At 47.5% G+C, this 27,062-nt stretch overlaps 1 protein-coding gene across 5 annotated transcripts in view; it reads left to right on the top strand.

Annotated features, from left to right (window-relative positions):
• Window positions 1-27,062, top strand: part of LOC121591753 (RING finger protein nhl-1) — a 48,030-nt gene that overhangs the window by 20,480 nt on the left and 488 nt on the right. For 4 of the 5 annotated variants that reach the window (XM_041912647.1, XM_041912648.1, XM_041912649.1 and 1 more), the window contains 8 exons: window positions 11-1,452; window positions 2,998-3,773; window positions 3,949-4,188; window positions 4,651-5,388; window positions 5,484-5,643; window positions 7,323-7,463; window positions 8,184-8,260; window positions 26,806-27,027. In XM_041912647.1, the coding sequence (XP_041768581.1) occupies window positions 11-1,452; window positions 2,998-3,773; window positions 3,949-4,188; window positions 4,651-5,388; window positions 5,484-5,643; window positions 7,323-7,463; window positions 8,184-8,260; window positions 26,806-27,019 (3,788 nt within the window). In that variant the 3' untranslated portion in view covers window positions 27,020-27,027. Of the gene's footprint in view, window positions 1-10; window positions 1,453-2,997; window positions 3,774-3,928; window positions 4,189-4,650; window positions 5,389-5,483; window positions 5,644-7,322; window positions 7,464-8,183; window positions 8,261-26,805; window positions 27,028-27,062 lie in introns of all 5 variants that reach the window. The other variant, XM_041912652.1, reaches the window with a different exon arrangement.

Genomic DNA, 27,062 nt, shown 5'->3' with positions numbered 1-27,062 from the left:
AACCACACAGGTCAGGTGATGGAACGGTGCAACGTCTGCTCGGAGAAGGCGTACTGTGCGCTGTGCGTGCACTGCGACAAGAAGATCTGCGCGGACTGCAAGGGCGCCCACATGGACATCCTGCGGCGTGAGATCAGCCGCATCAACAACCAGATCCGGCGCGGACTGCACCGGCTAAAGGAGGTGCTGGCCGTGGTCGAGAAGAATGCCTCCAACCTGCAGAACAACTGCACGAGCGTGTCGGAGGAGATCGACGAGATCTACCGGCGGCTGCAGAAGGCGCTGAAGGACCGGACCGACCATCTGCGGCACGAGATGGACAAGTACATGTCGACCGAGCTGAAGAACGTGGTGGCGCTCAAGGAAAATCTCGAGCTGGAGATTGCCAACATCCAGAGCAACGCGGACCTGGCCGAGAAGTACATGAACGATTCGGTCGAGTGGGACGACTGCGAGCTGATGGACACGAAGGAGATCTTCCTGCGGACGGTCGACTTCATACGCAACTTTGACTGCGAAACGATGGACTACAGCCGGAAGGTGCGCTTCATCATGAACATCGACCCGAACAAGCTGATCAACGAGGTGTCCGCGTACGGCGACCTCAACCTGCCGAACCATGGCGGGGCGGCGACGAGCCAAAGCCAGGGGCTGCTGCAACCGCCGCCCGGTCCGGGGCTGATGCGCTCCAAGAGCGACCACCGGCTGGCGGCCCAGTTCCGCCAGCAGCAGGAAGCGCAGCCCTGGAACGCGGACGAGGAGCCGCTGCTGGGCGGGCGCAAGTTCGGCGAGCGGCCCCCGAAACCGGCCGCCCAGGAGCGCGACCGGTACGGCGGTGAGTCGCGGTACGGCCGCGGCACGACCGACTACGACTACGACGACGACACGACGTCCGCGAGCCGCACCGGGAAGGGCCGGTTCCGGTCGCGCTTCGCCCGCTCCCATCAGCTCGATAACGATTCGGACAACGAATCGAAATCGAACGCCAAATCGGCGGCCGAGCTGGAGAAGGAGCGCAACAAGGTGTCCAGCACGGAGGACTGCGCCAAGGGGCCGCTCAGCGGCATCTTCCGCCTGATGGACTCGCCGCGCGTCATGAAGCGCCTGCAGGACCAGGAGAAGGGCAAGAAGGAAAAGAAGGCCTCGCCGGCGGCGACGCCGACGCTCGCGAAACCCTCGCCACTGGGTGTGAAGCCGAAGTCAACGCCGGCCGCAGCCGCCCGCCAGCTGTCCGAGGACGATGAGATTGCGAAGATCAAGCGCCAGAACAAGGGCGCGTCCGGGTCGAGCACGGCGGCGCAGGTGACGGCGGCCACTGCGGTCGCCGAACCGGAGCGCCCCGCGGCGGACCGCGTGTCCGCACTGAAGGCGGGCCGTACCGCAACGCCGACCGGCAGCGACGATAGCGACAGTGCCACGTCACCGGCCCGTCGCTCGTCGCCCCACGTCGAGGTGAGATCCGATGAGGAGTAGTAACAGCTCGTGTGTGTCAGTTCTTCCTTTATAGTGATTCGATGATAGTAGCAAGGGAACTCGCCAGGTGCTCCCCATCCCTCCGGCGTAGGCTCTCTGTCTCTTTCTCGCTGTCTCTCTTTGGCTTCTTCTCTTCTTCCTCTTCTCTTCCACCAATTGCAATACACAGTACACTCTTTACCAACGCTTCCCTAAAGCTCCAAAGCACGTAGTTCACCTATACAAAGTGCCAGAGACACACGCCAGTAAGGCACCAGAGATACTCGAAGACATTTGAGCATAGAATTATAAGAATATAGAAACAAAACAAACATGTATTACTAGACACTAGCGGAAGTCTACACAGTACCTATTACCATACCTTTACCCACCAAATGTACCTTTAAACGTCCAACCCGAGCATCCAAGCCAAGCCACCACTGCACTGCAATAATGCCAAAGGGCCATCTCGCGTGCGTACTGTTGCTGGGGTCAAACAACAAACAACGGTGTGCCCACTGCCACGACCACGACGTCATCGTGTGCACAGGAATTCATTAGACCGTGTGTGTGGTTTCGCACATCGAAAGGGAACTGTAATGCCTGCCTGCCAAGCGGACAAACCGCAACACGAACGCGAGTGACTGCAAACTGAATTTCCAGGCTGCTGAAAAAGGGGCAATTAAAACCGAAACCAAGCGCACAATGGCTGCAGCTCCAAGAAGACACACACACACATGCACACACTTACATGTACGCACACGCACATGGTAAGCAGGCGAGGCAGCAGTGTTGTCAAACCGCTAGAACGGAGTTCGCTGTCAACAGGCCGCGGTGGCACAGTCGGAAACGCTCTGGAGGCTCTAGTTGCTGGCAGCCGCACAGTGACGGTTGGTGTTTCCTATTGGTCCTTAAACATACATTCTCTCTCTCACTCTCTTTCTCTGTCTCTCTCGCCCTCTCTCGCAAAACACAAACACACTGTAACACCCAAGTGATATCTTTGATGAATGTTTCTGTTTGTTTTGAGGCAGAGAATTGTCATATTGCGTAGCTTCCAGCAGATCAGTTTCATTTTTAACAATGTTTTGCACCCATTCAACCCATTCAAAGACACCCTTTTCGCCTGGATATTAGAAAGAATATTGGCATCTCTGTGTGCTTTCTGTATGAAAAAAAAAGATCGTTTTCGTGGAGCCAATGGTTTTACCTTCTCGCTGCTAGTCACCATCACACACTCCCGAACAAGCACATTCATTCCACTCCAAATAACATCGCTTCGTGCTGGTCAAATCGACCATCAAACCAGACCCTCAGCTCATAAAGGATCCCTTTTTTGTCTGCAAACTACTCGTGTCCTGTTTTGAACGGTCATCTATCACCTTTATCATACGCTACTTGTCGAGTTTGTCCCCCCAAAAACGACCCCTGTAGAACCATTCCCATCACCCATTCCACCGCTCATAATCCACCGTTTCTCGTGTGTTTTCCTTCTCTTTTCACGCCACCGCCATCCACATGATTCCGATGAAACGAACCTCCCAGGCCGACAGCGATCAGGACGATTCGGAATCGAACCGCCGTACCGCGCGTCAAACCTCCGTCGGCAGCAAGCCGGCGGCCGGAGCGGCGGCGGTGGCAGCGGCCAAAAAGTCGTCCGTCACCCGCTCGGCCAGCAGCGAATCGAACTCGTCGAGCGAAAGCTCCAGCCCGTCGCCCGTGCCCGCCTCCACGCGCACCGACCCAGAGGTCAAGCCGAAAACGATCCTCAAGAACGCGAACGAGAACGCCAGCCAGCGGAACGGCACTGCCAGCCCGACCGACGCGGCCAAAAAGCCGTTCCAGAGCCGGTTCCTGCCGCAAACGCAGCCACCGGCCCAGGCGGCGCCGGAAAAGAAGGACGAGTCGGAAAGCAGCTCCGAGGAGGAATCGTCCTCGGAGGAAGAGTCCGAAGAGGAGGAAGAGGAGGAGGAGGAGAAGCCGGCGGCCGCGCCCGCACCAGCAGCAGCGGCCACCAGCACTGCCCGCTCTTCCCCGATCACCACCACGACGTCGCGCACGGCACACGACACGCCGAGCAGTCCGCTGTTTGGGCGCGTGTCGCGCCAGGACTCGTCCGACAGTACGCGCAAGTCGTCGCGCGATGAGCTGCGCACGTCCAGCGGCTACTCCAGCCCCACGAGCTACCGCAGCCAGAACCACTACGAGCGCGACGAAAGCCCCAAGTACGGTTCGTCCTCGAGCGGCTCGTCCGCGCTGCGCTCGCGCACCACCAGCCACGCGGCCGAACCGGAGGACAACAAATATGGCAGCGGTTCCGGGTAAAACTTGTTTTGCCACTAAAACCCCCCCTCATATCACTGTGTGTTTTCTTTCTGTGTGTGTGCTTCAGACTGTCCTCTGCGTGTGCAAATGAGCTTCTTTGCTTCTTTCTCTCCCCCCACCTCCTCCCCCTCTCCATCGTTCTTTTTTGTAGGACACGTTCGATTCTTTCAGGTACACGAGCCGCTTCCTGAACAAGAGCAAGAGCACGGCGGTCGTCGCCCCGGAGGACGATGCCACGGACGATTCGGACAGCCGGTACGGGGCGGGTGGCCGCAGCCGGTTCACCGCGCTGCAGGACCGCCGGACCCGGCTGGCCCGCAGCCGCTCGTCGCACAACTTCGGTAACGACGACGAGGAGGATGAACCGGTGTCGCCGACCACCACGTCACCGTCGGCTTACCTTGCCTCCAGGTAGGTTGTGCAGCAGCACCAGCAGTGGGGTGGGTAGAATCGAGCGTGCTAGTTGCGTGCGTGTACATTCAGCGCCTTAAATCCCACTCTCCCTCCTGGGAAGAAACAGCTTTCCCCGTAAAAAGCCCTTTGCAATCCTGGTCACGGCACCAGTTATGTTCGCAGCAACGTTTGAATTAGTTTGCCATTTTATTAGCCTTCCTAGATTGAAAAAAACCCTCGTGTCGTTCGTTTCCAAGAGCACACACAATCTCAAACACAATACCGATACAAACGGATACACACACATTGTCAGCATCCAATCAACCAATTTTCGGAAAGCAAACACAACCAAACTCGTGCTATTTTTGACATTCCGCGCTCCAGCCGCGGCATCCCGGCCAGGCCACTTGTACTGATTGCTTGTTTCCGTTCTGCCCTCTCCACCCTTCTCCCCTTCCGTCTTCTGTTTCCGGTTCCCAGGTACGGTGCGTCCTCTTCACTCGCCTCCCAGCCGTCGGACCTGTCCCGCAGCCGCTCGACGCACGCCCTCAAGTCGCGCGAACCGTCGCCCGAACGCAACAGTACGGGCGCCGGTGGCGACAAGGACGGTGCCGCCCTGAGCTCGTGGGCCCGCTACCTGAAGAACAAGTACGGCAACCGCACGACCAAGGACGGCAAGGACTCGCCCAGCTCGTCCTCCTCCACCTCCGGACTCGGATCGTCCTCCCTGTCCTCCCCATCCTCCGCCTCCTCCTCCTCCTCCGCAACGTCCGGGTCCAGTGCGTCGGCTTCGGCTGCCGCCCGGCGACTCAGCCTCGGTCTGCCGTTGCGCCAGACCGACCTACTCAGCTCGGACGACGATTCAAAAAACGGGGTAGGCTCCCCTACCTCTCCTACGGCAGCAGCAGCGGCAGTAGCCGGTATACCCGGGGCAGCAGGTATGTCCCCTAGGACGCAGTACCTGCAGAAGCGCCGGCAGCTGTTCCAGATAGGAGGTCGGGGGAGCGAACCAGGTTCCTTCACGTGGCCGCGCGGCATCGCCGTCGGTCCGGACAACAGTATCGTCGTGGCGGACTCGTCCAACCATCGCGTGCAGGTGTTCGACTCGAACGGCATCTTCGTCAAGGAGTTCGGCCAGTACGGCAACGGGGACGGCGAGTTTGACTGTTTGGCCGGTGTCGCGGTCAACCGTATCGGGCAGTTCATCATAGCCGATAGGTAGGTCGCCTGTCGGGGGAGGTTTGCCACCCGCGTGAACCGGAATGTTGAATGATGAGATTGTACCGCTTTTTCCGTTTGCTTGTCGCACACAGATACAACCATCGCATACAGGTGCTCGATCCGGCCGGTCGTTTTCTGCGATCGTTCGGCTCGCAGGGCACCACCGATGGGAAATTCAACTACCCCTGGGGCATCACCACCGATGCGCTCGGGTTCATCTACGTTTGCGATAAGGAAAATCATAGAATTCAGGTAAGCGTAACGTTTGGCTTGGAGTGCGACTTTCCCAAACTAACAATGGCTATAAGGGTTGCCGTCGTGCAGCAATTTAATATATGTTATAAATATAATCCAAATACCAGAGCTTATAGCTAAGGTCACGAACTAATACTTTAACGCTGAGGATCGGAAATAAGGATATTAATTTCATTTTTGTGGTTAAATTCATTTAATCATTTAATTGATGTGATTTATTAGCTATCAGCTATGTAATTTTATAATATGTTATCAAAAAACCCAAAACCTTGAGGACAAAACCTTGGTTGCAACGAGTCGCAAATGCATGGCATTTAACTGTGATGAAAGATAGCTTAAGAGCCGAAATGAAAATTCTGGCTTTTGGATTCCCAAACCAGCTTAAATGTGCAGATACATGGATCCAACAATCCAATCCCAAATCAAATTATACAATTTCTTTATAAAATTATACATTTTAAACAGTCATCACTAGTGATCGATGTTTTAAACGGCCGGAAAGGTGAAGTTATCCTCAATTGATAATACATTATATTGAGAACATTTTTATTCTATCGAGAGAATACTATTCATTTTTTACAAAGTTACAAAGGCTATTTACAAACGATACAAATGATTTTCGCGACTTCCTTCTTATCTCAAATCATGTAAATTTAAATCACCAAATTTCGACAATGGGGTGTTGTTCCCTTCACGGTGTTGTTTACATTTACCCCAAAGTGCATTAAAGAGATCACGTGGTGGAATCTAGAATCAAAGTGTATGTAGTCCAGGTGGTTTAATAGCATTTTTATAACCAATTTTGAACATCACTTTTTGACAGGATGGGTGAAAACTTTTGTTCAAACAAGCTTTCTTGAGGCTTGACGAATACTCAAAACACTTTTAAAATCTTCATTCAGAAGCAGAAGCGATAAAAATCAGTCTTCTAAATTCATACACCTTGGGATAAGCCCACCTGTATATTATACACACTTAGATAGCGGGTCGAAACACTGCAGTACAATGCAAACAACTGACAGGCTGAAATTTCAGCCTACGAACTTACAACGGAAAGGGCCCCAATGTTAGAATTAATTGTAAAAACTAATGAAATTCTATCCACTTTCTCTCGATCACAAATAATACCATTTGAGCAAAATTAAGCGACAAAGACTCAGCTATCTATACAGCTATCTTTGGAATATTGACACACTTTATGCAGTACAAATTCCAATAGCATTTTCAAGTACCCTTATTGGCCAGATTAAAGCTCCTTCGGCATTCCCTAACTCAATTTCGTACTTCAGGCTTCATAAAAACAAATGATGGAAATTTTATTCACAGAACGAGCAAAATGAAAAGTCTAATCAATTGGACAATCTTATTATCGTCTCAAATTCCTACCTACTAAAATTGCAATACCCACCCACCGTCAAGCATCTGCCAGCGGACGTATCTATTTCAGTTTGCAGTACAATCTCTAACACCGAATAATCAGCCTGCTATTCCTCCGCCTCGCTCTGTACTGTACACAGTGACCCAATTTCCATGTAAAAAAACCCGTCCTGCTAGCACGGCCCAACCTGAAGGAAATGGGCCCCAAAACCCGGTCGCAACAAACTCGAAACAAACCTAACGATGGAACTTTCATTTTTGTCTCCCTTTTTTTCATGCCCCCGAAAAACCCCCGAAAGGTATTCCAATCCGATGGATCATTTATTGGCAAGTTTGGCACCTGCGGCAAGGAAAAGGGCCAGCTCGAACATCCGCACTACATCGCCGTCTCGAACACGAACCGCGTCATCGTGTCCGATTCCAACAACCATCGGGTGCAGGTAGGTGTGAAGAAACCCGTGAAGGGTTTGACGGGTGGCAGCGCAGGACTTAACCCCACCGTGCCCAAGCAGTTTTTTTCCCACCCTGATTAGCATTCCAGTGAAGCGCGGGTGGGCACAGAGAGCAACGGAAAGCACAGCACGAAATTGTCCACCCGGCCGGAAAACCCTCGTCAGGGCCCGCTCGTACGCTCGTAATCCGCAACAGCACCGGAAGCGAGCGGTCATGTAATATGTAATTTCCGGTGTCGGTTCTGCGGAAGTTTCTTTCGGTCGGTTTCATTGGGTTGTGTTGGGAGGGAATGAGGGTGTGTGAGCAGCTAGTTTTTTTTTTTTTACTTTCTCCGATACACCTGCGCTTTCTAGCACCACGGTTTGGACACAGTTTTCCGGCCGTTCAGTCTCCCAATCTCCTACCGTTCGGCGGACTGTGATGGCACAGTGTGGACGGCTTGTATCTGCTCATTTGAATTTCCGGCCAGCTCTGACAGTCAGCCCGTCAGCCGAAGCGGGTGCTGATGCTTCTTCCGCTCTCCGCGTCCGAGCATATGGCCCAAAAGGTGTCAGAAAAAGACAACGGCAAGCTTTTTGCACCTTCCTGCAAGCAGGAGATGGTATCGGAATGGAAAATTTGGTGTTTTTTTTGGGCGGGCGACGATTGCAATTTTCCAACACACTCTATCTCTTTCTCTACCTTTCTTTCCTTTCTATTTTGTACAGATTTTTGACGTCAACGGTCGCGTCCTGACAACGTTCGGCGGCGAAGGCTCCGAGGAAGGTCAATTTAAATTCCCAAGGTAAGTTCCAACGGACTTTTTTGCTCACTCTTCCCCCAGCTTCATGTAGATGTGCCATTCCGGTGAAGCACGTTCTTATATGATAGTTTGCATACGGTCTCTCGCTTCCGATGGTTATGGTTTCGTGTTCAGAAGGCAAGCGAGAGCAAATTGCAGCAGGTTTCTTCTTTTTTTATTGCCACTTTTTTTCTCTGATGCCTCGATGATGCCTACTAAACCAGCGTTGTTCCACCATTTCATGTCGGTTTGAGTTTTCTTCTCCCATCCTTCCATGGGACCGTGAAGCGATGTCGAAAGCGTACCCGAAATAGCTCCATTCGAGGGCCGGGAAAAAAAGCTCACGCGGTACGTCAAAAGCGATAACGGAAACTATCTGTGAAACTGGCCTGTGTGCGCCCTTGTCTTCAGCAGGATAAGCTTCTGCCGAGTGCTCGAGATAATACGGTTTTTGGCTCAACGAGGGAAGGGTGTGTCGGTGAAGCTTAGTAACGAATGCCATGGTTCGCTGGGCAGCATGAAACCGTTCGGATGGAACATATTCTATTTCTGGTGCTATTTATTTTGACATTGAGCATGATCTCATTAAGCACGGGCTCGGGCACTGTTTACAGTGCAGGTGAGCCGGTATGCAAACGGAGCATAATTTACCAATGCTGCATTGCAACCCCATGCAGTGACCCGTTAATTGCACCGGTTTTTTTTTTCAACACTAATGTGTCCATTTTAAAACGCTAAATTGCTGTTTTTTTAGAGTCAGCATCAGTGTCTCATTGAAATGATTCTGGAACATAACTGCAATTAATGCTGGGTACGAATTTAATTGCTTGAAATTGCAGTGAAGCTATCTGTTAAATGATATTTTCATTAAGATGGCGCTTGCGTAACTAAAAACGTTTGGCAAATTTATTTAAATTTTGCTATCCTGAACTACATCCAGGGAGATGTTAAACGTAGTAATGTAACATATTTTTCTGAACCATGCTGCTACCCAAGGACGTAGAAATGCACACTCTTTTCAAGCGTTTTATTGCGTTTGTTATCCTCTTTTTTGCATTGTCTCGTGAGCTTACCTTTCAATGACAATGCTATGCCGTAACTCGAGTGGAAAAGAAGAACAGCCTACACCGGATCTGACAGGCAAAAGTGTATTGCATACGAACGGCAAACAGTGCGAGAGAGATAAAAGATGTAAAAAGCCCCTCTAAAACACTACATGAAAAAAAACAACCTGCCAAACTCTCAAGAAAAGTTCAACGAGTTCCGGGCAAAACATGCAGCCCAACCGTTAGACTCGTTACCGTATGTTTGTTTCCCAAGCGGACGGAAACTGTCAATCCGGTTGTAGGGGGTCGGGCGATTTCTAGGCCAGCTAGTGCCGTACCGTTCCGGAATTGTAATCGAAATTGAACCGTGCGTGAAGACACATATCCAGCAGGGAAGGGAAGAAGGTGAGTCAATGAATGAGAGTACTGTTGTAGCAATTTTCGCTGAAGCGAACCGGGTGAACGAACGTGACGTGGAACATCATCGGAAGTTGCGATGGTAGTGGGCAGTGGGAAACGGGAGCACAAGCACAGCACATGGGCCAGTCACAGCCCATCCAGTGATCGCATCATTCATACGTCCGTGTAGGTGCTCCTTCTACCGTTCATGATCGATGGTGACAAAGCAACGGTGGCCACATGGCCTGTGAGTGGTTTTCATTTTGCTCGGCGAAGGAGCCACAGGACCAACTACAGCGGAACGTTGGGACAAAATACACCGAGCGATGTTGTTGATGGGCCAGAGGCCCATTTCGAGCATTTCCTTTTCCCTCTTCGTAGACATTTATAGATTTTCCGTTGCGGAAAACTGGCAGGCTTTAATGTGACAAGCGTAGTTGGACGCATTTTAGTACTAAATTTGTTGATATAGATTTTAGGGAGTAAATAATCCTCATCGATTCCTCGCAAAACGCCTAAAGGTATGCTATTTGTGTAACAAAAATTTGTTTTTCAGAAAAATTCTGCCTTGTTAGCGGGAATGAAACACAGAAACTGTAACGATCACATCTACGCTTTCGAGAGGGGTTTTCCAAGACTTTATTTCATCTTTTATTTCCCGCTTCCTACCCGTTGTGACATTATTTCCATTCGAAACTTTCGCTGAAAAATGTTGCAAATTTCCCTTTTCATTGCATCGAATACTTTTGCATTGTGTACCACTGCTACAGATAACCTGGCCCACAGACCAGCTCACACATACGTACGTCCTTTTATGTCAGCAAGTGGGAATCAGCATCAATCCCTCTCCACCCATTCACGCGCGCGCACAAAGGGCAGAGCGTGTTCCAAAAAAAATAAATAAAGCAAAATGGCAAGCCAATCGCGACGTCAGCGCACATTAGCATAACAATGCCCCAGCACACATGCCAGCGTTGTGTTTGTTGATAATTTTCCGATTATCATCACAAGCTGTCCTGTTATGAAGAAATAATGTCAATATGATGGTGGAGGGCGCGCGCCCGAACAGTGCGCGGCGAACGGTTTGCCATCGCTTCTCCGCTTCTTCTCCGCCCTGCGGGCTGTTAGCTCACGTGATGGTTCCTGGATGGTTCCTCGACACACGGCCCACCATCCCCGGGTTCAACCGTGGATCCCGCTCCATGCTGGCAGGGAAATGGGGAAGAACGGCAAACGGCAGACAAGCGTGCAGCAATCACTAGATTTGCAATAAATTGTTCCGCCCCGGGATAGGTTGTGCTTTGTTATTATTGCATTCGCTCTCCGCATCTCGCAAAACGAACGTGGCAAGCCAGACCGAGTGAACCGGGTGGATGCTGCTTCCTGGTGAGCGAAGCACAGTCGCGCCCAAGAAAAGCGCACCGCTTGCACTACAAACGAAACGAAATGTTTGTTTATTTTCGTTATATTTTGCAGCTTCCACAATGCAATAATGCTGTGTTTCCTTATCATATTCCTTCGTTCAATAGAGCAGTCGCACCATAAATGTTGAGTATAAAACAGTTAAATTTATCTTAAACCCAGTACCCACACTTTAAATAACCCTTCTTGCGTAGGAATTAGTGATGCGCGTTGCGTTCCGAACCTGCCAGGTGCGATCCGTTCCAGCATGCAAGCATCCGGACCGCGATCCTTATTTTTTACCCAAGCAGGTTCAAACTGAACCTGTTGCTCCTACCGTTCTTTGCGATCCAACCTGAACCGACTGTTATCAACGATCTTATTGATGCGATCTGAACCGGCTGCTCTCAGCGTTCTCGGCGATCTGTGCTGGGCCGGTTGCTCTCAGTACTTATTGCGATCCGGTAGAACGCACGACATTCTACTCTCTTTGTATTGATGAGCCGGTTTGCCGGTTCAATTTAAACCTGCTTCTCTCAGCGTTCTTTTCGATCCAGTCTGGAACGCACGATCATCTGCTCTCTTTCGTACGAGGGGCCGATTTGGTACGTACAAAAGAAGCAGGTAAAATCTGAACCTGTTTCTCTCAGCGTTCTTTTCGTTCCGGTAAAGAACGGCCTTCTCTTTTGCTTCTTTCTAGTATGGACACACACACACATTCTGTCTATGTGAGTGATAACAGCGCAAGCCATACTCTTTCAGTCAAAGAGATAACGGTACAACACCTGAGCCGTGAAGCCAGGATAGAGATTTGTGATTGGTGGGAAGCTAAAATTTAAAGAGACAATCCTGCACTAACGGTAAGCGCAATGAATGAAATGTTTCTCTCCTGCCATATGGATGTTATCAGTATAGGTGCGTTATTTTGACTGGATTGTGGTAGTCAATGAATTGCTATGTGTCTGGTGCTAAGCTGCTTCGTTGCGCATGCATCTCCAATGAACTCGTTTGAATTTTTACTTTAGATCTTCTTTGTGCAACTAAATATTGAGGGTGCATGACATGTTTATCCTTCCGCAATAATTTATTTAACGCCGTTTATCGCCCCGTGAAACAGAAACAGAAACAACTTAACAGTCTATGTATTTTAAATAAACCAATGTTATTCGATGCTATCTGCTTCTATTAAGAAATATTAATTCAATCAGTGTAGCTTAATCCATACGAAATTTAAAAAGCCGATTAAACTTGTAAGCTTTATGATTTTGCATCAACATTTCATACGCGTTGCAACAAATTTCTGATTTACTTCTTTATTTAGAAGTATAAAAAGGGAATAATGATTAATTTTAGTAAAAACAAACAAAATTCCTTAAGCTTTTAATGAAAAAGGAACTGTATAGCGGGCTACTTAAGTTAAGCGGGTATATTTTAGTAGAAGAATAGTTTTACACATTCAGTAAACTATTATTAAGCTTTGTTTTAATTGAAACTGTGTGATTACTCCATAAAAAATATAATACAAAATATTCAAAGAATACTTTGAAGTTAACCATTTATAAAGTGAGCAACTGAAAAAAGCGTAACCATGGTAGGTCATCTTGAACCTGCGTTCCGCGTTCCGTTCTTTTTCTCCAGATTGGCAGGTTCGTTCCGTTCCTCGATTTTCGGAACTATTCTCATCACTAGTAGGAATCGAGTTGAATCGCTATGACGACGTTTAGCAACACGAACACAAAAGCTCACCGCTGACGTTTATTGGCGTTGGGCAGCATCATTCCTTACCGCAACGCTCCAGGCTACGGCAAAACTTTTCTCCCTTCAGATTTTTCCCCTTTTCAACACAGCTCCTTATATTTGTTGTTGTTGTTGTTGTTATTGTATTTGTTTCAAACTGTACTTCGATTTACACCAATCCATAACAAAGTGTGTATATGCGTGCTGTTGGTTGAATCGCTAGTTTGAGTAGTTTGTTTTGTAAGTTGAAGAAGTAACCGGTCCGAGTGGTTCCGCTTTCCTCTGTTCACCTCTCCAGCAGCTTGTGAAGGCTACATGTTTTCGTCAAGAGTAGAAAAAAAAGTTGTGCAAAGCAACGATGGAAAAACTCAAACCCATCACCTGAAGTGGGCTTTGTTTGTTAGTTGTGGGCGAGCATTATTGCCTTGCTTCACTCCTTTGCCCATCGCTTAACGATCGCTGTACTTGTCCATCTTCATTTGCGCCCTTTACTTGCGGCTCGTTCCCCACCCGGACGCGGAGGAGTGGCGTATCAGCTCCAATCGAGAGCAAAAAGAAAAATGTGCGCCTGCTTGTTGAACAGAATCAATTGGGCTGATTGCTGATTGGGAGGCGGCTTCATTGCCCTGTTTTAAATGCACTGGAGCGCTTATGCAACATTAAAGCTCTTTCTTAGCAAGTGTAAGCTGTGGTGCAGCTATAGCCAGACATAATTTAGTAGTATAATAAACCAAACAACGGGAATTTTACGAGGCAATAAACCCGTTCTTCGTATTATCCTTTTTTCTGTCTTCAAACGCATGAAGGATAGCCTCGTTGTTGTTATCGTTTCACGCCCGCAGCGAACTGCGGGAATCCTTTCGAAGGTATCCCATTCCTTTTGATGATTCCATCCTGTACCCGTGTGTGTGTGTTGTTCCCATCCGGGCTGTCACTGTGCCTGTTTCGGTCTATTTGTTCAATGTTAAACCACTTAAAGCGACAAAAAATGATAATATTGCCGAAAAACACGTGCCACCTTTGTGTAAAAAATGAACTTTAAAGCCACTCACTATCAAAATGCTACTTTTGTTGTTCCCACTGTCCCACACATTCAACCTTAACATTTTACGTTGCATTAGGAGGTAAATTGTGATTTTTCCAACATTATTTTTCTTGTACGACTTTTTACGTCCTTTTTTATTTACTTTTTGTGTGCGTGTATGTATGTGTCGGTAATGCTGGTTAAATGGTCTCACGTACCAGCACCGTTGGGTTTGATTTATGAAACGTGTGAATCTCGTGCGGAAGCTGGCCCCTACCAACTGGGAGCCTTTTCTTTGCCCGCACAAATAAAATTGCCCTGCTCATCGCCCGACCACCACAACACCCACAGCGGTTGGCGGTTGCCTGCGTTTGTAGTCCCTCGAGAGCGACTGGCAGCCACTGGTTTATTAAGACACGCCCAGGGCCGACTGATGCGCCGGAACCGAATGATGGGCCAAACAACATCTGAGCGGAGCAGGCACAAAGTTTAGAACCGCACGGTTCAGTTCAGCACGGTATCAGGCGTAACCGGCGCCAGCGTTCACCACGACGACGACGTGCCATGTGTTTATCATTCTGCTGCCACAACGCTCCGTTTAGCGGGCTAAATCGTGTGTGAAAGTTTGTGCCGGCAGCACGGTGCGATGTATTATTTAGCGAGCAAGTCGGCCGTGTCTCGTGCGGTGGTCGAAACTTTTCCTCTGACATATTAACTCTGCCAAGTATCCGCTCATTAGCGGAAGAAGCTGCTAACGTCTCGCACGTAACAGCGGGCTGGATTGCACTGGTCGAATAAAACTCACTCCTCCCCCTTCCCCCGCCCCCTGGTGGGCTGAGGAGGGCTCTGTTTTGATGATTAATTTAGCAGTTGCGGATAAAGTTTTGAAAAGCACGGTTAAAATTATTTATTCCTCGCCAGCAATTCATTACACTCTGCTGGGAAGCCAATGGAAAGGGAAGAAAACTTTCATTCAAAGTGAGCAACAGAGAGAAAGAGGGAGAGAGAGAGAGAGAGAGAGAGAGAAAAAAAAAATGTGAAAAAAGTTCACAGTGTGATGGTTGGGCAGGAGCAAAATTATTCCATAACCTTGTTTGCGCTTGACGTTCGAGTTGAGCGATGAGAGATAGGAAAATTGAAGTGTAATCAAATAAGAAAACCTCTACAGCCTCTCTGAGGGAATGATTCTAAGCGGTGCAGACGGCAAGGGAATGAGAGATCGTTTCATCAGCCCCGGATTTGTCGTTGGTGATTGAAAGTAGTACGAGTAAATGGTGACGAGCATCTGAATCGGTGAATGGGTTCTGGGCGATTTGGCAGAGCAGTGAAAACTATTAGGTGTTCGCAAAAGTTGGTGAAAAAAAGGAAGTTTTCGAATGGTATTTGAAATATCTTCCATTTTTCTAACAAAACACTCTCAATTAACTTATTAGCAACAAGACTGAGGTCTTGAAAATTTTACGATTTTCTTTTAAATGCAAGCATAATCATCCCAGTTTATCGTAAATGATAAATTATTTGGAAGCTATTTACTGAAAAAGTGCCTCTGCAAATATTAACATAGAGCAGAATATAGGTGAAACGAAATGAAGGATCTTGCTAACTCATGTCATAAGTAGATTAAAAGATAGAAATAATATCAAACACATCCACAAAAACATCAAAAAATGCTTTCAAAGGTTAAATTATTCAAAGGAATGAAGAAATTACCATATTTATTCAAATTTATTAACGGACAATTAAAAAATGAGAAAAAGTATCTTTGAATAATTACACTGAAGCTCGTAAACGGGACGAACGTTCTGTCAAGTCGATAAAAGCAAGTGCAAGAGCAAGAAATGCACTTAATAGTCATACAGATTAGATGAAACTAACTGGTACAGCATATGCAAATGACCCTTATATGTTAATATGCTATTAAGACCAAGGTAATAAAAAAGCATCAAACTTCATTTCCTTCATCATTGAATGCACACTGAGGCTCGATTCAATTACATCCATCATCACCAACGATGCTTACCGGATAACCTTACCTTCAACCTCAGCCCTTTTTGCCTTTTTAGGGGGGAGGAGGAGTGGGGATCATCCCAAGTGTCCGAGCCCTTATTTGCCAAACGAGATATACCAATTCAGCAAACCATTCCCAGGATCATTCCGATTACAATCACATAAAATAACATTAATTTCATTTGCGCACAGACCCACATACAGAGATACATACAATTCCACTCTAGAAAACGAATCCGTACTTTAGAAACTCCCCTCAGGGATGCTGGGCACTCCCTGGACGGTGACATTTTATCACGAACGGTGCCAAAAATAAGATTCTCTTCGGCTGCTGCTGCCTGTCTGCCTTTTGCGTGCCCACAGCGAGACCCGAGGAGAGCCATACGTCCCTCTGGTGTTGGAGCGGGGAAGAGGGAAGGTCTTTGGGCAAAGGCGAACGGGCGGATAGCGGGGTAGGATTAAAATGAAAATGTTGTACCACCGCACGATAAATGTTTTGCTTCCGGGCGGTGGGGAACGAAGGTGGCTGGCCACGGCTTGTTTGGAGTTGACCATTGCTCGGGAAGTCACACAGGAATGCATTTCCCGAACGCGACAGGAAGGAGGGAGGAACGCGCAAGAGTACAATCCAATGCCAAGCCGTTGCATACCGAACCCGAGCATGTCGCATGTTGAATGTTAGCATTCCTGTCCAGCCGAAAGGAAATGGGAAATGAGGGTTTGCCCCGTTTTTTTTTGGGCTGTAGTATTGGGAGATGATTGCATTGCACACTCGTCCCAGGTAAGATGAAGGTCCAAAGGTCGCTCAGAAGGTGCAACACACACACACACACACACAGCGGAGTGTCCTGAAGCCATCTTTGGTGGAATTTTAAAAGGACCTTCGTGCGAATAAAGGAGAACGAAACAGGGCCACATCGAAGGATCAAAGCAAGGTCGCAGCCACTCCCCCCCAAAAAGGTAAAAAGAGAATTTGAAGCACTCGTGGACGTGATAAAATCACGCCAACGTCGCCGGCAAATTGGTCCTACGTGCTGATGGCCGGAGGAGGGGACTCGCTTGTGATTCCGACTTCTGACATTCAGATTGGAACAGAAGTCTCGATTCTAGAGCGAGTACAACTCGGAAAGCACCGAAGCGGTGTCAAAAAGTCAGCCAGTCTGTCGTCATCGTGCTCATCACCTTGTCTCATTGTCACCTTGCACCCCTCCCCCTGAGAGGGGGGAGTTGGGTGGTGAGGAAATTGTACACCCGTACATCAAAGACGTGCCGGAATGCTGGTGCAGACGTATTCTTCGGGACGATGGTGTCTCCTGCAGTATTTGCTGGAGCTTGGCTGCCGGTTGGTCGACCAGCCGTTCCGTTCGTCTTTCTGACACATACACAACGGAACCGGAACCATTCAAAATGCTGGTTTGAACGTGGTGCACGTGGTGGTGGTGGTGCAGTTTTCTCACTTGGAAAATGTGTTTGCCTGTGCAAGTAAATTATGCACCCGAGGGCAGCAACCATGCACACTTGTGTCAATGTTATTCCACAGCTAAGCTTTATGTCTGGGGTGAGGTACTAGCATCACCACCACATCCCTTACGTACCTTCATGGGAAAGCTACAAAGCACTGGGAGGGAAACCCAAACCCACCAGCACAGAACCAGTTTTCCCGGGACGTAAGGTGACACTGGTGTGTATGTGTACGTGTGGCTTGTTCGATTACACGCGACACTGAGCGCGCCCCGTACGTGTGGGTCGGGTGGGGGGGACCTGCACTTAATTTACCCCGACCGACCAGGGCCGTGTCTCATGCTTTATCTCATCAATTTTGAGCTTCAATTAGTGGCCTTTATAAACATGTGCTTGTGAAAATGAAACCTTGGTTAATGTCGTTTTGCAAAATAATGGTTTTGCTGCTAACGGAGCAAAGGAGCGAGGCAGGTGGAGTGGTGGACCGACCGTGTCGTAACACAGTCGCTGGCCGTTGGGAAGCCGTGTGTTCACTGGGTGGTGAAGGAGGGATTTCGTTAGTTTAACAAGATTTTGTGCTGCTATAATTTGCTACCCCAACCTGACAGGTAGCACGCGGTGAACGCTGTGGACAATGATGATTATCTGGTGGATGGTTTAGATTAGACCGGCTCATTGACGATGTACACATTACACGATGCATTTCGCAAATTGGCACGAAGGTTGGAAGCGTTTATGGTGGAGTAGTTTATTGAGTGTTTGTTGAGAATGATTCGATTATTATAATAATTCGAGTACATACATTGGGATTGGTACGTGATTGAAAGTCGGAAGATCGAGCGTATTCGTACCGATTTTGTTCCAGCGCAGCCATTACTTACGTTCGTTTTTTAGTACGTTTCTTCGTTCCTTAAGAGTTTATATTCGTAATTTCAAACAGTTCTGCTATAAAGAGTGTAAACTGTATGTACAACTGGTTACTGCTTTTTTTTGTTCTAGATACATGAGCGTGAGTTACGTATCCTTTTGCAGCTTTATTTGTTGGATTGTTGGACTTTCTACAAAAATTAACCTGTTCTTTGTGTTCCCCATAATTTGTAATTAGCACTTGGAGCTGTCAAACCCAATTATGGGTGTAAAATGATTCAGATGAACTTACAACCGATCAAAGTGCTTGCCATTGTATTTCCATTTCTTAAGGGCCAGGTTAGAAAGCATCCAGATGGGTTTATGGTAGGGATTTTGAGCAATATCATGGATAAGGATTGATTTATGTATTTATCATATACTATCTGCATGGCCTCTAATGTGACCTAAATAACACAATAACTATCCTAAACCATGTACAGGCTTAATCTTTGAGGCTGGAAGGTTCAATATATGAAGCTATACTATCGCCTCTTAAAGTTAATACTCAAGAGCTCCTGATCCTAGTTGGTACATTAATGTGAATTCTGAGCTGAGAAATCAATAATATACAACAATATGTCACACAAACCATAAAACAAATTCACAAATATCAGTAACAATTCGCAAAGAATACATAAACAGCGCCTGCTTGTTAATCGCTCTACATTTGCTTCCAAACCACGCACATCAATGTCACTCTGCAAAACATTGCGATATTGAGTGCAAAACCTTCCGTTTAAAGTTTGCTCCAAATTAAACCAGACACGCAACTCTTTATCATCTGAAACACAACATCACTCGAACACACTTTATTTTGCACCGTTCAGTTCGGATCATCATCAGCATTACGGGGCAATCTGTTCGCTCCTTCCCATTCCCATCCCGGAACGTGCATATCTGTCAGCTTCGTGTCAATCAGCCAGCTCACGCATCTGGTGTAAGTGAATGTACAGTGTAATGCAAAAAGCGCAACAACAAAAAAAACACCCCCAAAAAAAGATGCTACCATCTTTGCAAACCAGGCTCGAGCTAAACGCGTTTCGTTCGTGGAAAATTGTCAAGCAGCAGGTCCGCGCATCAGCCTTCCACGAACGTACCGTATTCCCTTCTGCCCTCGTTTTTGCCTTTGTCTTTTCGCTTCACCTCACTTGTCATGTTTGTGCACCACCGGAAGTGTGCCCTAATGCACGCTGGGTGTGTGTGTGTGTGTTTGCTGCTGATGGAATGTTTTTTTCATCAAACCCTTCCTTTCGACAAAGAGGTGGAAAAAAGTGTCTACCATTGACACCAACCCACCGAAGCGCCAGAAGCAGATGATATGCCGATGTACAATGCGCGCGTGATGGTGACGGCCATTGTTCATAAATTAAACCAAACTAACCCCCTTTTGCTTTGCTTTTTTGCAACACTTGACGCGCCACCTTTTGGTCGGAGATTTATCGTCCCGTAGCTGTGTTAGCGTGCGTCCACCTTGGCGTCGATCACTCACCGGCAGCAGTGTTTGCGCGCTCCGAAAACGGCGAGTTTCGACGAAACTCTTTCCCTACTGCTGGGTAGAGAAACCCCGCCGCCGGCAGCACGGCTAAATTGGTTCCAAGAAGTGGACGCTAGAAACCCGTCGCATTGCAGCAACTCCTGATCGCACCGAATCATTCAACACCGGTGCCGAAGAGGTGTACTGTACTGATGTTGCCATGCCAACATCGAGTCGCTTGTTTCGTGGGATTGGATTTTGACACTTTTCTTCTCAATTAACGAGTGCTCATTCCCCTCGGGAGAGGGATTGTATCAAAACACGGAAACCCCGTTCCGCCCGTTCTCTCAACCGGTGCGCATAAAAAACCCCAAGTGGAAGCTATTTTAATTGCCTTTATTTTGTTCGTTCGATTCGCTGGAATTTATGCGATACTGCCGCAGGGATGCAGAGTTCAGCGTCTCAGTGACTCCGGGACTCTCACCAGGGAAAAGTGTAACAGATTTTTCATCCCCGTGTAATTAAAAGCAATCAATTCGTCCAGATGCTACGACTGATTGATGTCGATTGACGCGGGTGCATGGGGTGCGACGGTTCGTTACAATGAATTTCGACGTGACCCATGGTTGGGGTTGAAATACTTTGACTTTGACCGTTGTTTCGTCAACTCATTCTTTCGAACGTTGAAAAATGGAAAATATTTACTTGACTAAACCATAACAAGAACTGTTTGTAGCACAATTTCGGTGACTAACAATGTTTAGATTAAATTTTAGCAGCTTTGTTTTTGCAATGCGTAGTTACTGGCTATTTCATGTTGATCAAAACACGTCTCTCAAACAAAGTTGTTTTCAATCAGATCGAAAATCAACCTTCAAAAGTAAGAAAACAGTAAAAGCGATAAAATCAAATGAAAAGAACACTTTGAACAGAACTTTTTATACAAAACTGTGTAAAGTTTCTTCAAAAACAGGTAACAAACCCCTCGATGTAGGTTTGTTTCTTGAGTCGAACCTCTACTACGATAAGCGTCATCAAAGAGGATCAACAACACATCCAAACTGCATGCTATCAAGTGTGCCTAATTATAGTGTTGTTGGTCTATTTTGGAAACGAAACTTTCCCCATTCACGAGAAAGTTTCACCTCACAGCGGAACAAGTCAATTGGAAGTATGAATGATGGGGGTCAGTAACCAAGCCCTATGTTCATGTTGTGTGCTAGCAAGCTGTGTAATGCTAGTGTTTAGCCACAAGATTGGTAAGCCACGGAAGCGATGTTTGCCGGAACTGGAAATACCCTTTTTCCCTTTTTTCTGTCGGAAAGTTACAGGCCAAAGGTGGCCGAGACATGAGTCGATCAGACCACCACACGTGTTGGTGCTGATTGTCGGAAAAGGGGATCAACCACCCGCCCTGCTCTCAAAGGCAATACAGGGAAGAAATTTATGTAGAGGTTAATGTCGGTATCCATGCAATAGATTGAATCGATGCCAGCGGTCAATGTATGAGGCTCTTCTGGGAAGCTGGTGTTCCGGGAGGGTGTTCCCTCTTTTGATTGGTTTTGTAAGCAATATTTTCTAACGCTTAAGAGCCGATTTTAGAGCGGTTAGAGTGTGTTGAAAAATTATTCAAAAATCACTAAAGAAAGGCAAATGTGAAGAAGGCAAACGATAGCCAAGCATCACCATCAATTAAGCAGCAAACAACTCAAATACACACACACATACATACATTCTTTTTAGTGCTTTTAAAAATATGTCTCCCGGCCCGTCGGAAACTTTTTGAGAAAGACTTTCAATTACAACATTTTCCGCATATTTCTCACTCCGCCATCAATCTTGGCCAGCCCGGTGAGTGAAGTGCCTTGATACTGTTGGTGGGGGAAAAGCGAACCGACAACGCATCGGGAAGATATTTTTATCGAAACATCCGCCCGTTCCCCTCCTACCAACCTTGGTGTTTTTCCTTATAAGAACCTAAAACCCCTCCCCAGCTCGGTGTCAGCTGTTGGTTGGCTGATGCCTGCCGTTTGTTTATTAATTTTCCGCCAAATTACAACACATGTCCCTCCTGGGTGGGTGGCTCACGCATTCTTTCGGCTGCTTTAGCATAAATCGTGACCCCTTTCTCGGCTGTGCCTCCGAGGTCGGTGCTATAGCATCCGGGTGCGACGGGTGCGAACAGTTTTGTCACCGCACCCCAAGAAGCTGTCTGCTGTCCTTCGAGTGTCCTTAAGTTCGGCAACATAATCCCTTCCACTGTGCCACGGACGTGCTCATCTTCTTTTTTTTTTCTTTCGTCTTCGCCAGCGCCGCGAATCATTGCCGTAGCAAAACGATAAACGATAGCGAACGAACGAACGAGCGAGCTGGATCCGGCTTTTCCACCCCACGCGGGAAACGGGCAATGGAATCTCATTAGGGCTCGAGCGGAGAAAAGAAACTTTGCCTTACAAGGAGGCAAACAGAGAGAAAGAGAGAGAGAGAGAGAGAGAGAGAGAGAGAGAGAGAGAGAGAGAGAGAGAGAGAGAGAGAGAGAGAGTCCAAGCTCGGACAGCTCGCACCATTTCCTTCGACCCAATGCGTGCGTGGTGCTCGATCGATCGATCGATCATTTCAGCATTCCAATTATTTACGATTTCGCCTCTACCGAAACGGAGCGCGGGACGCGTTCAAGCAATAGCAGGTCAAAACATAAGTTCAACATAAGTTGACTATCGGATGGGGGGCATTTTTGGGCGCAAACTTCTTCCCGCTCCATGCCTTGGCGGAGTGCGAGTTTTTGCTCTGTCCGTGCCACACTGTGTATTTGCGTTCTGGCTTGACGTTTTTTGTGTGTATGAGCTGTAGCACCGTGGTGTTATTATACTGCTTTGCTGTGGCAGAATGGTTTGTCATTTGATGGGTTCTTGGTACCGAAGTAGCTTAATGTCGATGTTTGATGGATTGCTTTTGAAAACCTTTTTCCGGGAACATTGTTATTGGCACACAGCCTGCGCGGATTACGGCAAGTGTTGAACGGGAAAGTTGAAATCGGAATCATTAAGGCTCGTTTTCGTTGCGTTCGGACCATTCGCTGGTTGGTTTTGGTTCTATGGTTTTGTGACTTTCGGCTAAAACGTGCTTGAAATATGTCCAGCATAGTTTCACACAGCACAGTACGAATGTTTTCCGGCTCAACAATTTTATCGCACCTAATTCCTCTCCGGCAAGATAGCCGCAGCATCACATCGCAACGAAGTAATCAAACTTTCCGATCCGATCTTAATTCCATTCCAGCGACGACTTTGCAGCTCATAATTATTCTCTTGCCTCATCAGCCATTACATAATCTCGGTATCGATGCTTCGCAATCAAACCCGAGCCGGCTTAAGCTTCATTCTAGCCTTCCGGATCAAACGCTCCACCCCCCTCATGGCCCCCGATAAACACAAGCACGGCCAACGACACTTTGCAAACGCGCCTGTGCCGGGGACTCACTTACCAAACACTCCAGCAAACTTTAATTACAATTCAAACCCAGGACACGATGACAGGCTGCAGCGCAATTGCATACGAAATCTAATTGCTGACTCGCCGACAAAAGTCCTCCCAATCATACTGCCCATCCTTCACTCTATCTCTCTCTCTCTCTCTCTCTCTCTCTCTCTCTCTCTCTCTATCTCTCTTTCTCTCTCTCTCGCTCTCTCTGTTTTGCTCTTTCGTGCACTCCTCTCCTCTAGAAAGTCCGCATCATCGGTTGGCGACAGCTCGGTTCGTCCATCATCATGCCTGCTGCTGCCTGAGCAAATTATAGTTTCTGGGAAAGTTTTACAATTACGCCCGCATCCCAGTTATGTCCCGTTTGGTCTGTGTGAGTGTGTGTGTGTGTGTGTGTGTGTACCATGGCCATCCGCCACACCATTCCCGAATGACGCAATGACTCTGCTGCTCCTTTCAGCTTGCAACTCTCAAGCGCGCCTCGCTCGACGAATGAAGCAATATTCGCACAAAACTGCTGACTTGCTGCGACCACACGGCCTGTGACTCTCCGGCCCTTACAAGCTTCACTTGAGAGCCCCCTCTACTAGCGGGCCGACATGGTGGCCGACCACCAGCATCGGTTCAAAACTGAATGATTTATTAAATTTGGAAAATAATTTGATCCATCGCTCGCTTATTCCATTTCGGATTTCGGCAAAGATCAAACGCTTCGGCGGTGCCGGTTCCTGGTTCCACTTTGGAGCTGCAGTTGGGACCGTTTCTGGGTGTGGGGGAAGTGTGACACCGACTCTCCTCTCCTCCCCCCCCCCCCCCCCCAGATATAGATCAATATTGGATACACTACAGGCAGCGTCGGTGTGCAGCTTCCAATTCCAATGAGCCCACATCGGGGGAAACACTCTGATTGGCATCTATTGCGGGCGCACCGCTTTTTTATTCTTTCGGAGGGATAGGTTTTGACGCGCATTTCGTGTAAAATAAGATATAGACGCGTGGCTGTACGCTGCCTTGAACGTACCAATTCGGTTCCGACGGCAACGCTTTTATAGAATGTATCGGGAAGAAGGATGAAGATGGGCAGAAGCTTCAGGGGTGGCACGTTTTGGCAAAGTGACGCAAAGATATGACACGCCGAGGGCTACCATTATCGTGGCTGTTGAGGAAGGCGGCAAAACTTTTCCAACACGGTTGCTAGGGAAACTGTCGACTGAAAATGAGACATGTAGCATTACAACACACACACACACACGCACTCACACAATGGCACAGGTTCGATGTTACAATGGGTTTAAACTTTTCCTTAAAGCGTTGACTCTCTTGGCAGTTCGTGTGTAATACTGTGAGTGTAACATAAGCTTGAGAAGGGGATTTTTTGTCGTTGGTCGAATTACTGAGCGCGATTGAGAAAGTGTAGGAATACTTAATAACGTTTACTGTACCCATTTTACAGATTTTTTTTTTGTTTAATTGAGCAACGCAATAAATATGGAAGAGATGCAACACAAAACGACGTTTATGCATCGAAGAATTTAATTAACTTTTGTTTGATGTGTACACATGTGCTGTTAAATATGAGGTCATATGTCATTTTTTAAAGGAGGCGAATGAGGCCAATCAGCTCAAACTCTGTTTAAAAATAAACAAAGAAAAGGTCGTATTTTGCTTAAAATATTAAGATTTACATTATTTGTTAAGCATTATTCCTTTTTAATAGAAGCCTTTGTGAAATAAGCCACAATTGTAGTCATTTAAATCATTTAATGAAAAAAGTCCCCTTACCGAGCAAAAATACGCCCCATTCCCCCACCAATAAGCATCCAAACCAAACACAATTTCCACTAACAAAAGAAAAGCTACATTTGTACAGCGTCGCTCCCGTTTTGTACTGTAGATGCCATTTTTCGTGGAAAAACGCTTCAGGAAAATTACTTCGCCTACCCACGGCAACATTGCTCGAGATGACGGATTGCATGCTGAATGTTGCCACCGCACGGCATCTGGGATGTGGATTCTTGTAGTTTGCCCTCCCGCCCATTTCCACCGCCTCTCCCTCTCGATCAATTCTCTGGAGGTGAGAATTTTTGCTCCCATTGCCACCAAAAAAACCAAAACCACTTCCGAGCAACAAAAATGAGACAAAAAAAAGGAAATAAGAAACATTGCTCGAATGATTGATGATTGTCATTGGCGTTTAATTTCGTTAAACGTGTTTCCGCACACGCACGGCCACCCAGTGGCCGGTAGTTGTGTCCATCCCACACGCAAATTGTATTGGAAATTCAATCACGAATAAATGCAAAAATTTGGGCAAAGGCCGGGCAAAATCTTTTTCAAAGCACAATCGCGACCCCGCGGCATGGGATGAGGTGTGCTCAAGAATGTGGCAAACAAGGCCACTCGTATAACAATACGCAATGGAGTTTTTTTTTGTTTTGCTTGTGTCTCCCAAGTTGCGTTGTTGCTGCAAAGTTGTTCACAGAATAATGCCACGTGTTGGGCGTCAATGAGAAGAATGAGAAGCTGAGGGACCCTTCCACTCCCGCCCCCATCGCTGTAGAATGCGCCCTCTGTCTATCCGTTTTGTGTGTACGCTTTCTACGAATAGGGCAGAAAGAACGCACTTTGGTCATTTGGTATCTGTCCCCTTGTCACCGTTTTGGTAACGTTGTTTTGGCCACGTGTCTTTTTTATGTGATTCCGTCCCAAAACCCATGGATAACATGAAGCTATTTACATAGCAAAACGGAAGCTGAGCTGCGTTCGACCAGGCACCGAAGAAGCTCCCGATCCCGAGCCCGGTTTGATCTAATTTGTGGGATAATTGAATTTGGCTTTTGGAAATTATTTCCACCCACATTTCCGCCATGGTGCACCATGTCATCGATCCCACACAGACACTCACACACTCTGTCCCAAACTGTTGGCTGGACGAGGGTGTTACAATGCGAGCACAAAACAATTGTCGCTTTTCCGGTGACATTTTACTCGTTCTGTAAGTGTTGTAAACGTTTCTTGGAGGATAACAAAGACAGCGGGTTGCTCTAAGCATTGATTCGTTTTCTTTGTCGAATTTGAAGCATGGCAGTTTGATAGACATTAATCCAACGAGGGAAAGATTAAGCGACGCCTGGTCAGCTACGGGTACGATAAGACGATTCGTTTGATTGAGTTTGTCGTTATCAGTTTGTATAACTTTCGCCAGAGACGTTTAGAAGATTCGAGTAATTTTGCTGATACTTTGTCTTTGAATGACTTTGAAGCATATTAAACACAGCATTCAAAACGGGCTCGAGCTACTGCTCGGTTGCAAACACAGTTCCATCCGCAATGAGTACATAATTTGACGGATAGATGGCGCTGTGCTGTCTTCGTTAGGGCCACTGTTTTTGTTTGATATGAAAGCTTAAATTTCATATTAATGCATTTAATTGTTACCTTCCTGTTATTGAATTGTTTAATGGTAACCGATTTCTCTTAACTTTACTTCGAAAAGTAAAGTACTTTAATATTACATTATATCTTAAATTTAAACACCAAACTAGCTATGCCACAAACAACCTTCTAATATTCTCTCGCTCTATTTTGTTGTGTGCTTTCTTCTCCCTAGGGGCGTTGCGGTGGACGATCAGGGCTACATCTGTGTCGCCGACTCGGGTAACAACCGCATCCAGATCTTCCACCCGGACGGCAGCTTCCTGCGCGCGTTCGGCTCGTGGGGTTCGGGCGACGCCGAGTTCAAGGGGCTCGAGGGCGTTGCGATCATGTCGAACGGCAACATCCTGGTGTGCGATCGGGAAAACCATCGTGTGCAGGTGTTTTAGTGTGTACGGTAAGGGTGGCTGGTGATCAGGAAATGCTTCCTTA

Source organism: Anopheles merus, chromosome 2L (assembly GCF_017562075.2).
Source record: "Anopheles merus strain MAF chromosome 2L, AmerM5.1, whole genome shotgun sequence".
NCBI lineage: Eukaryota > Metazoa > Arthropoda > Insecta > Diptera > Culicidae > Anopheles > Anopheles merus.
The sequence above is the reverse complement of the archived record's forward strand: the minus strand, read 5'-3'. Positions and strand labels throughout refer to the sequence as shown.